This window comes from Pectinophora gossypiella, chromosome 16 (assembly GCF_024362695.1).
Source record: "Pectinophora gossypiella chromosome 16, ilPecGoss1.1, whole genome shotgun sequence".
Classification (NCBI taxonomy): Eukaryota; Metazoa; Arthropoda; class Insecta; order Lepidoptera; family Gelechiidae; genus Pectinophora; species Pectinophora gossypiella.
The window spans coordinates 4,929,436-4,943,457 of NC_065419.1; the positions used below are offsets into that span (position 1 = coordinate 4,929,436).

At 37.8% G+C, this 14,022-nt stretch overlaps 2 protein-coding genes across 2 annotated transcripts in view; one reads left to right on the plus strand and one right to left on the minus strand.

Moving 5' to 3' along the window:
- The window catches only part of LOC126373641 (brefeldin A-inhibited guanine nucleotide-exchange protein 3), a 28,965-nt gene that overhangs the window by 3,049 nt on the left and 11,894 nt on the right, over positions 1-14,022 (minus strand). The window contains exons 4-22 of the mRNA XM_050019847.1: positions 8,236-8,416; positions 7,942-8,071; positions 7,330-7,509; positions 6,712-6,810; positions 6,206-6,433; positions 5,564-5,800; positions 5,432-5,484; positions 5,006-5,174; positions 4,674-4,788; positions 4,225-4,392; positions 3,695-3,866; positions 3,357-3,480; positions 2,779-2,956; positions 2,396-2,537; positions 1,915-2,125; positions 1,753-1,846; positions 1,369-1,521; positions 650-850; positions 175-348 (exon numbers count right to left, since the gene is read on the minus strand). Coding sequence (XP_049875804.1) covers positions 175-348; positions 650-850; positions 1,369-1,521; positions 1,753-1,846; positions 1,915-2,125; positions 2,396-2,537; positions 2,779-2,956; positions 3,357-3,480; positions 3,695-3,866; positions 4,225-4,392; positions 4,674-4,788; positions 5,006-5,174; positions 5,432-5,484; positions 5,564-5,800; positions 6,206-6,433; positions 6,712-6,810; positions 7,330-7,509; positions 7,942-8,071; positions 8,236-8,416 — 3,009 coding nt within the window. The remainder of the gene's footprint in view (positions 1-174; positions 349-649; positions 851-1,368; positions 1,522-1,752; positions 1,847-1,914; positions 2,126-2,395; positions 2,538-2,778; positions 2,957-3,356; positions 3,481-3,694; positions 3,867-4,224; positions 4,393-4,673; positions 4,789-5,005; positions 5,175-5,431; positions 5,485-5,563; positions 5,801-6,205; positions 6,434-6,711; positions 6,811-7,329; positions 7,510-7,941; positions 8,072-8,235; positions 8,417-14,022) is intronic.
- On the plus strand, positions 10,642-11,679 carry LOC126373653 (uncharacterized). Its single transcript, XM_050019870.1, has 2 exons — positions 10,642-10,723; positions 11,078-11,679. Coding segments are annotated over exons 1-2 (543 nt in total). The 5' UTR covers positions 10,642-10,721; the 3' UTR covers positions 11,619-11,679.

Sequence of the window (14,022 nt, forward strand, 5' to 3'; positions counted from 1 at the left end):
ATTTTATTATATTTTTTTAAATACAATCTGTTTCAGTCCCAACTAGATGCGTGACGCTTGTTCTTCACTCCGTTGAACCAATCTATAATTTTATCTATTTAGAATTGACACGAACTAAAACTATAGTAAACAATCACTCAATATCACTTCAAAACACAACATCTAAGGAAATACCTGTATATCATCATCGCACAGTTCCAAACAAAGAAGGTTCTCGAAGGGTTTCAACAGAGCTTCGTTGAAGTGGAAGTGCGGCAACTCGACTTGCTGGTTTAGTAACGCGGTGGCGCAGTCGTGGAGGCACTGAATGGCCAAACTTGAGATCTGGATGTCCTTGTGACACGCCGCCTGGGAACACCAAAGGTGTCAAACGAAATACCAGAAAAAAGATTATTACTAACCATATATTTTTTTTATTGATTAGTTGCTTAATTTTCAGAACAGCCAACAGACAGTTATTTTGAGTCTGTCTGTCTGAGTCTTTACAATAAATATCCAATAAAAGCAAACCAAACAAAAACGTGGAATTATTGATATCTCGTTTAACACAGTCGTTTTATTTCGACCTGATTATATGATTAGATTTGCTCGGACGCTCGCCACTGTACACAACCAATTTATAAAGTAATCCAAAAATACCCAATAATACCTGCATGAAATGCGGGCCGACGACAGTCCAGATAGCCATCCGATGCGCCAGCGGCCGGGCCGCCCGCAGGCAGCGCAGCGCCACGTCCCCCGCGCGGCACAGCGCGCGCGCCGCCTCGCCGCCCGCGCCCGCCGGGCTGCGGGGCCCGCGCCGCCACCACGCGTTGTTGTTGGCTACGTCTTGTTCCCACGATGAGAACAGCTAAGGGAATGCCAAATAGTCAAGATTTTTTAGCTTTGTCCAAAATATACATTTGTAAGTATATTCATTCAGAGGAAGGGAAAGACCTAAACACAGATGGACTTGTTGAAAGCTGAGGGAGCAGGATAGGTGGAGACATTCCAAATATGAAGACGACCTCAAGTAATTGGAAATAATAACGCAAAGAAGATTATAATGTTACAGGATCTTGCGTTGATTTATTATCCATGTAGGTAAGTTGCAGAAACGCTCTTTATAAAGGCATCTTTAAATACTAATGGACCAATAAATTGTTGCACAAAACAACATTATTAACTTTAATGTTCCTCTAAATATACCTAATGAAATGTCAAACTAGGACTTTTTCCGAATAGATAAGCGGTCTAAAATTTTTTATTAGTTTTGTGTATTTGTGTTCCTTTAGCATTGTTTAAAAACGACCCGTGTCCGGTTAGCTGCGAAGGACGATTATTGAATGTCAAAACGCTCAGAACTAAAATAATCAAGAAATAACTTACCAGTCGATGCTGATGGGAAGCAAGTCTTTGCAAGGCGGCTCGCAATGTAGGCAGAGTGGTGGTAGCAGCGAGACGAGTGAACAATGTATCAGTTGCTGTAGACAGTGCGCAACACACGCGCGCCGCACCCGAGCCAGATATTACGTTACCACTCTGAAATTAGTAAGTGGACATAATTTTACGACTATACAGATAGGCCACTCTATACATGAAAAGCCATAGACGATAAGGGCGCAGTCAGATACTGGATGAGTTTATCAAGAATTGAAAATTGAAGCAAATTTGAAACGAATAATTCCAGGTCCCTTGCCAACAATCAGATATCTTTAGGATATAGGAGGGTTGTGAGCAGTGTTCTAAAAATGCTAAATGAAGGTGACTCACCTCTTGTCTGCAAGTCTCCACAATTTTAGCGACAGACATGTCATTGCCGAGATTATTCTCCAGAACTGGTTGCAAGAAGTTGAAGACATCCACACTGCAGGAAAACCCAGAATGAACTACTATTCAACTTTAGTATTTCTACCTATCTCTTGTTTAACTTACCACGTTTCATCCTCTCGGCCGTCGAGTCCTAATTTAGCATCTGCCTGGAGTATAGAAACAGTTTTGTTTCGTCCAGTCTGCATGGTCACTATGGGGGTAGCGTTGTTACCTTGTTGGCCAAATAAGGAGTGTTCGAAACTAGACACGTATTGGCAAGCCGCAAATATGTGCTCCCAGCATTCAGGAGCTTTGGAACCGAGCTCCAGACCCCCTATGGACACAAACGGATTTTTTGTTAAAGCAAATGTTGCTTTCACGTGACAATTAGGGATTTAAATTTTTTTACAACATATTTGACTGGAATTCCCTTTTGTTTGAACTCAAAGCTTTATGTTTACCTGAATTTTTATTTGTGAAAAATATCATGGAAGGTAAAGAGAAACGAGGCGACCGAGAAGAACTTACACGGCATAAGTTAAAAAGACAGCGTACGTCGGCGTTGTGTTTTAAAACAAAGTCATAGGTAAAGAGGAATGCTTACCTGTAATCAGTATGTCAAGTGATAGTGCATGTGTAGACAGTATTTTTCCATTAGGTGGCTGTGATATGGCAGAATTTGCAAGCAAGGCCAAGATGCTGCTGCAGCGATTTTGTAGGCTCAATGTGTTGCTCACTCTTGCAGCCTGATTATAACATATGTCATTAAAATTATTACAAACTTAATTTATACAAACGTGTTATAGAATTTGTTTCAATTTTGCATTATATCAGCTAATATTCGTCGTGTCTAACTTTTATTGTTTCTGGCCTATTTTATTTTAACAGTCCATACATGTTTATTTTACGGTTTCGAAACTATATACATTATTCTATTGAAATACTAAATACAATTTTTAAGGCTATATTTTGTTTTGAATAACCTACCTTGTGTAGGCCTTCAAGGCATTGTATAGTAAGTCCCTCCCAAGCCTTGCGCTTCCTCTTCCCAAATGTGTTGATCTTCTTAGATATAATTCCGTGCAGTTTCTGCTTTTTGTCTCTGTACCCCATTAAAGGTACACTCAGAACTGTTACCATCGATTCCCAGATACAGGTCAATATTCTGAAATAACAAAAAAGTGATTCCATTTGGAATTTTCACCATCGATAGTAGGTATCTACCTATAAATACATATGTGACTCAATATTTTTTTGTCAAAGTCGTTAATTTCAAGATTCTCGCTACAATCCTAAAATGACTTACCAGGTTCTTCAAGAAATGTTACTGAAATCTTTTCAGTCTCACATTTATCAGCGTTATTGGTAAAAACCCAGTAAAAACGGCATGGAAAGAAGCAGCGTGTAAAAGGAAGCTGTTTACTCCGGTTCGATGACGTTATAACGTCATTAGCTATAGCTAATGATGATTATAAAAACTCAAGAGTCATTCTTATTATTATTTTATATTTTAGAGACTTGGGTAGGTTATGAATGTCTGCAATGATAACGTTCGATAAATTTACCTTCTAGCCCATCGCAGGCTAGCCTGGTATTGCGGAGTTTCATCAGCGGTGTTGTACAGCATTGAAACTTCCTTCAACTTCTGCCAATCCGACATCACTGGGCTCTGGTCGAGGCCGCCCATGTCTAAGAATTAGTAATTTTAGTAAACAAGATTGCTTTTGGGTTAATTTTTTAAATGTACTTAGATGAGAGATGCATTGAATAGAAAAAAAGCTTTAAACACAAGTGAAGATTACAGAAAAGAAGATACAGAGTTATTATTACAAATAATGTTACGAATAAAGATAAAAAAAGTATGATGATACAACTAACTTATTATAACACAGCAAATACAAACCTGACAACAGATGTATGAGCGGATGGTCAGATGTGGGCACATCCTTGAGTAGATCGTTAGTTAACACCTGTTGATACAGCTCTCGAAGCCAAGTAGCCGATAGGTACACTAGCACGCCGCTGCCTTGTACCTCCTCTACGAACTCGTCTTCTGTTAATGCTACTGGGATTTTCTGTTGGAATTTGGGAAGTAAAAGATTTAAACTAAGAGGAAATTATTGTGTGGTTGACTTATTTTTTATTATTTCAATTATTTCGTCAATGCGTCTGCTTTTTCGTTTAATGGGAGATGCCGCCTGCTCGATAATACAATACGAAAACTCTATAACTCACAAGAGGAATAACAATTACTTACAAATAGGACAAAAGAAGTGCATTTATTAATAAAGTTTATCGGCTTACTTTTCTGGTTTTTGGACTTGTTACCTTGTCCAAAAACCACGAGGAAATGATAATGAAAATGTCCAGTAAATGTTTCTATGATTGAATCATCAAAACCTTTCACTCAGTCAGTGTCAATATAAACCTTACCCCCGGTTCGACGTAGTAGTTGGTGCGTCGTTGTTTCAGTGTGAGCAACAAAGCCGCATAAGTGGCGAGGTACACGCCATCAGCGTTCATGATACAGGAAGTAGCTGGTGGTTGCGCCGCGTTATGTTGGCAGCACTTTGATGCGAACTCTTGCATAGCTTCGTCCACCTGCAAGAATAAGTGCCGTGAGCCGTCAATATTAAATCTCCTTTGTTTAACTATTGTGAAAGGATGTTGTAGTTAGTCTTTTGATGCAAATCTCGAGTCCATGATGTACTACTAACACCAATGATCAAGTCTTCAAGGTAGAGAAGTTTCAGATGCTTTGGTATCTTTGACAATACTTTTTATAAGTACTTACATTTATTTTGGGTTGAGAAGAAGATGCTTTATCAAAAACTGGACGAAATTATCAGCAACATATAGCAGAAATCTAAAAAGTTTTTTACCTCAATGCAAGTCCTTAGATTTAGCAACTTTGGCAGAAGAGAGTTTTGTAGCGTCTTTATAAATTGCCTCGCGTTGTGCCTTTCCAAATCTACATTGCATTCTGTCACGGTGCACCTGAAAAAGAATTGAATTAATTTAACTAATAAGTAATAGATACCTATTAATATTCACAAAAACAGACACACAATGAAATCCACACAAGTTTCGTCAAAGAACAAACTTTATCAGCAACAAGCTTCGTCAACATAGGCTAATAAGTAATTCACATTTTTTAACGGAGTATTTCATAGAGATAATCCATGAACTGCAGAGTGAATGTGTTTGTTGTTACCTTCCCAAATTCAAAGTCTTAGGTATGGACTTGGGTTTCTCTTGAGACGAGTCAGTCTCGGTGTCGGGCGAGGTGGGGTTGTTGGCGCGCGATGGCAGAAACACGTTGTCCGCATCTGAATCTGCCTCGCCGTCGCTGCCTGAGGACACGTTTTCTGGGCCTGATGTATCTGACGGAAATAAGGTTACTTTAAATATGAGAACAATAATTTAAAAGATTTGGCATTATATAGCTTTTTGGCCCCGGGTGATCAAGATTTATTGTAAATATTTGGATATAGTCGATGTCGTGTAGTACGATAAACAAACTGGCTCTCGTCAGGAGGAAAGTCGGAAAAATTAAAACCAATATGCCAGCCATCGTCAAATTGAGGATGTTTCAAAAAAGGCCAAACCAAGTATGAAGACTTTGATGAAAAATAAATACCTGAAGAATCATGTTCTTTCTCTTCAGTACTTTGTAGTACAGCCACCACATCTCTGAAAAAGACCAGTAAATCAGTCGGATATTTGGAATAAGTCCAAGTACTCAAATGAACAAAGATAATAAAGAACTTACCGATAAGGACTAGGCAACCTAGCCAACGTCTGATACGTCAACGGCCCCGTATAATCGGCGTCCTGCAGCTTCGGCCAGTGTTCCAATATAAGAGACGCTAGTTCTGGGGTTAGGTACTCTATTGACCCTGAACATAGCTTTTCTAACGCGTCTAGCAGAGACACGACACACTCAACCGCTGCGGCGATCACTTCTGGATTTCCGCTTCTCCCACATTCTTCTATGCCATCCATGATTCTGGAAAGTTATGGCTCGTTTTAATTTTGAGTCATGATTAGTTACTATTTGCATCAAGTACGTCATTACATGGAAGAATACAACCAATTTCGACACTTCTTGCTTAGGACCTCAACTTAAGTGTATTGCTCTTCTATAGAAGTAATTTTTACTCGACGGTGGCGAAGCAAGAAAGGGGGTTATAGTTAGTTACAACTACACAATTCCGGAGACTACCTGGGGACTAACAAAAATCTTCGTAAGTGATTAAATGTATTAGATATTAAGCTCTGCGTCCACATGAATCGAATCGGACGGAACGTCAGGAATTCTTCTTTGTATTGATTGCCATTAAAACTCCGTTCTCTAATTAATTCGTAAAAGACAACGCTTGGTTCGATTTTTAGTACCAAAGACGATACTTACAGTCTAATAATAGCCATATCATCACTATGTCGTTCTTGCTGATCGTTTTTCTTCAACAACACCAACTGGCACAGCCTCTTTGGGTTCTGCAGTAGTTCCCTAGTGCTGCGAAGTGGCTCTACTCGGTGTGACACCGGCGGGTAGAGCAACATCCTGTGGTATAACGCTTCTAGGACCGGTCGTAGGTTTGCTGTGGAGCCTACCAGACGAACTAGCTGGTTGGCTATGCTGGAAGTAAATTGGAAGACGCTAGAGACAAGTCTCGAATCAAATTAAAAGTAGAATATCTTTTCTGGAGACCATCAAAATAAAAGTTACTCAGTTTGATTCTAAAGATATAACAAACAAAATCCGCAAAAGTTCTCTTCATATCCTACGCTGGATGCAATACTAGTTCATGGTTCTTCTTAAGTTTTTGTTTGGACTTTACATTCAGGCTTCATTTGTAAAAAATCCATACTCCATTGCTTCTTGTAAAACAACCAACCAGTCCGTATTGTACCTACCTATAAATAGCTTTAGCTTGTTTACTGTTGAAGCTGGGAGCGCAAACAAGAGCACCGGAGCCTCTACCAGAGTCGTCAACTAAGTGACCGTCATGTTCCCTGTAAGTAATAAAAAGGAACCAAATATATACTTTTACCTTTGCGATTACAATACTCTTACTAAACCAGTTCTATTTAAACATAGTGAGTTCTTTAACTATTATGTAGCACGCGTCTGGTCTATGTGGTACACATCAATATGTGTCTTCTTTTTACATCAATTGTCAAAATTGTTTCTTGTTTTTGTTCTGTATGATACTTAATATATTATGACTTCGATTAGATTTACTTATTTCTTGCACATATTTTTGTTAAGTGCTACAGTTTCAGGTGAAGGAGCTTAACAACAAAACTCAAAGAGTTACCTACTCTGATAAAAACATCATCAGAAAAAATGCATCTACATATAATTCATAATTCATTTATTCGCCTTAAAAATGGTAGGTACCGGTTGTAGGTGGTAGGTATAAGTATAGGTATCGCAAATCACTTACCTGGATTGGTCCGGCCAAGTAGCTAATACCATCTAAGATAAATCTAAATTTGATCTCGTCAAAAAGAGCTTATATAAGTAAGTACCTGGATTTAATATTCTTGTCAACTCTTGGCGTCCCCAGGAACGATATGAGCGAGGGGCAGAACTTCTGCCATAGGAAGGTTGTGAAGTGCGAGTTGCCATTCACCCGCTCTGACAGGCTCGACATCAGAGTCAGCAGGCAGTCTAGGAAGAACAGCGCTAGCGGGTTCTGTTTGGGGATCCTGCAAACATTTGCAGTTGTCGTTAAATACGAATTTTGACGCATTCTAAGTACCTACTTACCCATTATAACAGTAATTCCGTCAAGCTTTTCGAAGGGGATACCTTATCGACATTTGGGAAAGGTAGTCTATTAATTCGACTGGGGAACGAACTCAGGAGCCTGCCAACATTCTTCTTCTTTTAATCCTATTATCCACTGCTGGGATGTTGTGCTCGAACTGCTTGATTGGTAGATATAGGTAGAATAAAGAATAATACTACGTATAGGATGGACATTACACTCGACACCAATTCGTATCGGTGCTGCTCTAGATTATACCCCCCCCCCACCCCCCGACCCCTCTTCCGCTGGGTTTCACTTTAGTCTTTGGCTGGAGGTGAGAGAGCGCCCGCCTTTTTTTTTAATTATGTTTACTAATGTTGAAACTTACAGTTGTGTTTCGGTCAGTCTGCCACACAAGTATTGTATGACGGGGATCACTTCGCTGTAGCAGCCGACTGCTACTATGTGATTCCTGCCGAGAGGAGAGCCTTCTGATAGCAGCTCTTGGCATTCCTCATCTGGAATCGATGGTTAGTTTATGAATTTTTGTGATGTGGTTCTTTGAATTTCTCAGGTAGTTCTAAAAAAAGCAATATTGCAATAGCGGACACGTGATAAGGTAGACATGGTCTACGGAGTTGGTCCACGTACAAAGCTGCGTACGATCAAGCGCGGCACTGACCGAGCTGCGCGCAGTAGGCCCGCAGCAGCTGCGCGGCGGCGGCGCGCGCGGCGGCGTGCGCGGGCGCGGGCGCGGCCGCCGCCGCCTCGCCGCAGCGGCCGCACGCCCACACGCACAGCCGCCCGTTGAGCGTGCGCCGCGGGGACAGCGCCAGCGACAGGTACAGTCGGAACACTTGCACCTGTCACACAATAACCAATAATCCTACGTATACAACGGCAACTCTCCGCCCCCCACCAGCGGCTGAGCTAGGTTTACTTCACCCCCTTCGGTCTCATTTTATTTTAGTCTTCAATCGCGTGACACACACAGATGCGCATGTACGATAGTAGTGTAAAATTGGGGATTCTGGATCAGAAAAGATCCAGAACCCCCAATTTTACCATTTGAATGAATAGTATATTCACAATATTCTATTCAAAGACGTATTTTCATATATTCTGATTAAGAGGTATATTCACAATCTTCTATTCAAAAGAGTTATTATCATCTATTTAAAAACTATAAGATATCACATTTTCACAATCGTCTATTCTATTCAAAAGAACTGTTTGCTACCATCAATGTTTCGAAAACTTAAAGTAATCATTTATTTATACTATATAATAATCTGCACTCTTCTAATTCTTGTCAATGATCATAAGTGGGGGGTATCTAATTGTTATAACATACTAATAATTTCAAATAAGCTGTTATCAATTATCGTCTATTCAAAAACTTACTTAGTCAATCTATTAATAAATCAATCTATTACATACTAAGCAAATCGGCCCCAAGACTGACATCAGTAAAACGCAGCGAGATAGTTTATATTTACAAACACTGTCCTTTTACGGAAGACCTGACTTGTGATATGACAATGAAAATGTGTCGTACACACATATTCGGTTAGTTTAGATTTTTTAATATAAATAACTTATCGTTGTAAGAAACCACTGTGCGTTCAAAGTTTATTTGTTGCTGGTCGCTGCAAGAACTTTCCTTATAAGCTTATCTACAATAACTGAATTATTTCATCTGCGTATGTCAATAATATCGACCGAATATGTGCGTTAGTCTCCCCCGAGTGCAGCTATTTCTAAGGGTCGATACAAATAGAGCGACTCAAGTGAACAAACATATTCAAAGTATAATCCACAGCCAGTTACGTATCATAGTAATAGTTTAAAAGATTTTAATTTATAATAGTAGGCTCTTGATGCTGTACTACAATTTCAGATGAACACTATATTTAAAAAATTGAGCCTTAGTCATTTCAGTCAATATGGATAGCATGTGTGTAAGTGAAATAAAACTATTGAATCCGTACAACGCATGGTTTTATTTATTTAATTTTTCAGACAAATCTATAATTATATACTTAATAGTTAGAGTTTTACAGAGTATATCCATTATAACTATCCGACGCTAAGCTTTCTTCAATTTTGTTAATAACATCGCGTGTACCCTTATACACATCATCTAATAAAATGTTTTTAACTACGTGTTGTACACATAATTCTGCATCACACTTACACATCGAGTGTTCAACAGCATTTTCGATTTTATCAGCATCGTAAATTTCGATTCGAATAATTTTAAGTCCACCACGTCGTGTAGGCTTTTTCATGAATGAATATAATGCGGTGTTATTTTTCGGCCTCTTGCGGGAAGAATCGTGTCGATTGTCTACCGCAGCATTTCTATGCGACGGCGTGGGATCATTCCTCGGGACAAAGTTGAATAGATCTCCTGAGTCCTGTAAAAGATAATAATCGTCAAAACTGTAGTGTTCATTTAATAAAACATTAGACTGTTTTATGTTAGTTTATTATTTGTAAGTACTTACCGACATTCTTCGGAGTGTTACACGCGTTCAAACCGTAGACAAAGTGCTGGTTTTTACTTTAGCAACCCGCTTTATATACGCATTACCGTAAACAAACAAAATTAAAATTTTGAAGTCTAGTTTCCTCGAATACCTACGATATTCAGCACTTTCCCTAATACAGTATCCTCTATCCGATTACTATCTGACATTATGGCGCGTCGCTAGGCAAATAAAGGCCTTTGTCCACTGCATATGATTCGATTAGTCGATATGATATTCGAGTGCAAATAAAATCTGTTCCCAGATAAGTTTTCGAATTCGCCACCTAACTGTTTACGTAACATAAAAAAATATGCAAGAATTTTAATGAGTTTCAGTATCATATCGACGAATTTGCCTGACAAATTGTACCGATAAATCGAATCTGTATAGTGAGTAAGGTCTTTATGTAGGTTGATGCAAATGTTGCTAGTTTTGAATTGCAAACTTTGCAATATAAACAATTGATCACGCATCTTAAAATCGTAAAAGGGATGAATCCACGTGATTTACTGTTAATAAAACCGAGTGCACCGGAGCACAATCACCATACTCCTCGATCGCCTACAAGTTGCAACAGTGAGACCTTTAAGACTTCCAGAGTCCAGAGCTACCTACTTGCTGCACTACAGTTAAAATGTAAGTACTTACCTACAACTACATCAAGTTTTATACCTATACGCTTAATCTGTGGGGGATATATATGAATTGGCGAATGTATGAATAGATGAGTAGTTGAATAGATGAGGCGATGAGTAGATGAGCAGATGTTTAGACGAATAGATGGATAGATGAATAGATGAGTAGATGAATACATAAATTACATGAATAAATAATTAGATTAATTGAATGATTACAAGAGTTGATCAGTAGGTAAATAGATTCATGTATGAATACACGAATTTATAAGTAGATGAATGGTGAATAGAATGAACAATTAGAGAAATAGAAAACATAACAAACATATCATTTTTTTTATTTGTTTATTCTCAGGTCAAAGACAACAGCCGACCATCTCTTTGCTTCGGACGACGATGAAGTTGAAGCGGTTAGAAAACCAGAGAATACGAAGAAACGTGGGAAATCTTCTGCGGCTAGTGAGTCGAGCTCATCAAAGAAGAGTAAGCCCAGCGGTCGCAGTATGCCAAGCATCAGCCCAGTACCTGTCCACAAAAAACCAACAGCTCGGGAACTATTCGGTACTGACAGCGAGGATGAGACTGAGGAACCCAGTTCATCTGGTAATAAGAAATTCACACCACTCTATTCTTACTTGACTAGGCGCGTGGCGAATGGTCTAGCTCGACAAGCAGACGAAGATAAAAAAGGATCACATTATATTGAGATGAAAATATATAAGTGTGACGAAGTCGAGAAGGTGTCCGCCATCAATCGATGGAGGCATGCTATCGTCACTATAAAAAATAGAACTGATGACGATACTGATGCTTGGCAGCATCTGTCAAAATATATTAGCGCAACGCGCAAAGAATTTAAAAATTGTCCGCCTACATTCATAGGCTCCTATTTTTAAAATACTTTCCTTTCGCGCGTTTTGTTTTTCTATTCTTCTAATTTTTCATTGTACTTACTGAAAGTTAAATATTAAATTAGCTGCTACCTGTGTAATCATGTACTTTTTTATGCAATAGGCAATATATTCTATTAATATTTTTTATTGTTAATTGCATATTATAACTCAATATATTGTATTTGATCAATATGTGTTTTTTGTTTCTCTTCACAGTTATGTTTCACAGTACCCCAAGGCCCGTCAAAGAAATAATGAAATGTGATAAATGTAATATTGAAATACCGAGAACAAAATATCAGTATCATTTGAGATCGAATATGCATAAATCGAATAGTTTGAAAAAGTCTGAATTTGAGAATATTGATATACTTAATTGCGAGTGCCTTTAAAAACAGAATTGTTACTTATAGAATTAATCCTTCGGAGGTGGAAGATGATTTCCTCACTCCAGAGCGATTCCTAGAAGATAATCGAGATCGAATTTTAAGAGTAATTAGTAAATCAGTAATGAATAACCATTGTGTGAAATTGAATTTCGAGTTTTTTTGCTTATTTTATATTACCTAAGTCATGCGAGCAGCATTTAAAGTCTTTCAACACAAAATACGAAATAGTGTATCACAATACCGATATAAATGAGCTATATTTCAATCTAATAGATACTTTTAAACGTAAGCTTTCAGAATTTGAACATTGTGAATCTGGTTGGACGTTTCTTTCAGTAAGTCATTTAGAAGTTAATATAAATAAATATTCTCCAATGAGAGGTGGTACCTATATAGAATTGCCATTACGTATTAAAAATTCAAAGAGTTGTTTAAATGTGAAAAACAAAGATAATTACTGTTTTATATGGAGTGTTGTGGCGGCTTTATATCCTGCAAAGAGAAACGTTTGCAGAACAAGCTCTTACCCGCAACCCTTTTCTGTTTTCAATGTAGAAGGTATGTCGTTTCCACCATCGCCCAGTGACATAAAAACATTTGAAAGAAATAATGTTGGCATAAGTGTAAACGTTTATGGATTAGACAAGAAAGCTACTGTGACTGGACCTCTATATTTGACAAACTTACGAAAAGACAGACATGTCAATTTGTTGTACTTTGAAAAAAATGGTGAAGGACATTATTGTTTTATTAAAGATCTTGCACGACTAGTACGACGTCAAGTTACACAACATAAGGGTAAAATGTATTTGTGTGAAGCATGTTTACAATTTTTCGCGAAAGAAACGAAATACACCTCTCATAATTGTTCAAATATATTAACAGTTTTGCCGAAGGCGAATACTGTACTTAACTTCAAGAATTACGAAAGGAAACAAAAAAGTAATTTTATAATTTATGCCGATTTTGAAAGCTTACTGGTTAACTGCTCTGGGAATAATACCGAATATACTCGAAACTTGAAACAGCATCAACCCTCTTGTTTTGCGTATTACATATGCTGTTCGCATGATCCAAATTTAAATAAGTTTATCACATACAGAGGTTTAGATTGTATAGAAGTGTTCATCAAATATTTAGTTGCAGATGCCAAACGCTTACACGAAATATCAATCTCATGTAGCAAGAAACCAATGAAACTGTTGACAAAAGAGCAGGAGCATAGTTATTGGAACACGTCTACTTGTCACATATGTAATCATTTGTTATTTGATGACAGAGTTCGCGATCACGATCACATCACATCTGAATATAGAGGAGCAGCACATTCATACTGTAATTTGATAAGTAAATTATGTCCATTCATTCCAGTTGTCATTCACAACTTATCTGGATATGATTCACATTTGTTTATTGAAAAATTAGCTAATTATAAAGGCGCTATCAAGATCATACCCAAAACTAAGGAAAAATATATGTCTATAACAAAAATTATAGAAAGTGGAAAAGGAACAAACTCGGTTCAAATAAAATTTATTGACTCTTTCCAATTTCTTAGCACAAGTTTAGATGTACTATGTAGAGGTTTATCTGATCAAGACTTTGTACATTTATCTAAAGAGTTTCAAAATAACAAAAAACAAATTGATTTACTGCGACGAAAAGGTGTTTATCCATACGATTACATGGACTCCTGGACAAAATATAACGATAAACAAGTACCAACAAAAGAATGTTTTTACAATAATTTGACTATGGAGCCATTAAGTGATGAAGATTATAACCATGCTCTTATTATTTGGGACGAATTCAATTTACATTCTCTGGGCGAATACACTGATTTATATTTAAAGTGCGATGTGCTTATACTATGTGACGTGTTCGAGAAATTTAGAAACATGAGTTTACATCACTATAAACTTGATCCTGCTTACTATGTTTCTTCACCTGGTCTAAGTTGGGATGCTATGCTTCTTTTGACAGGTGTTCAACTAGAATTAATTAATAATTTGGAGATT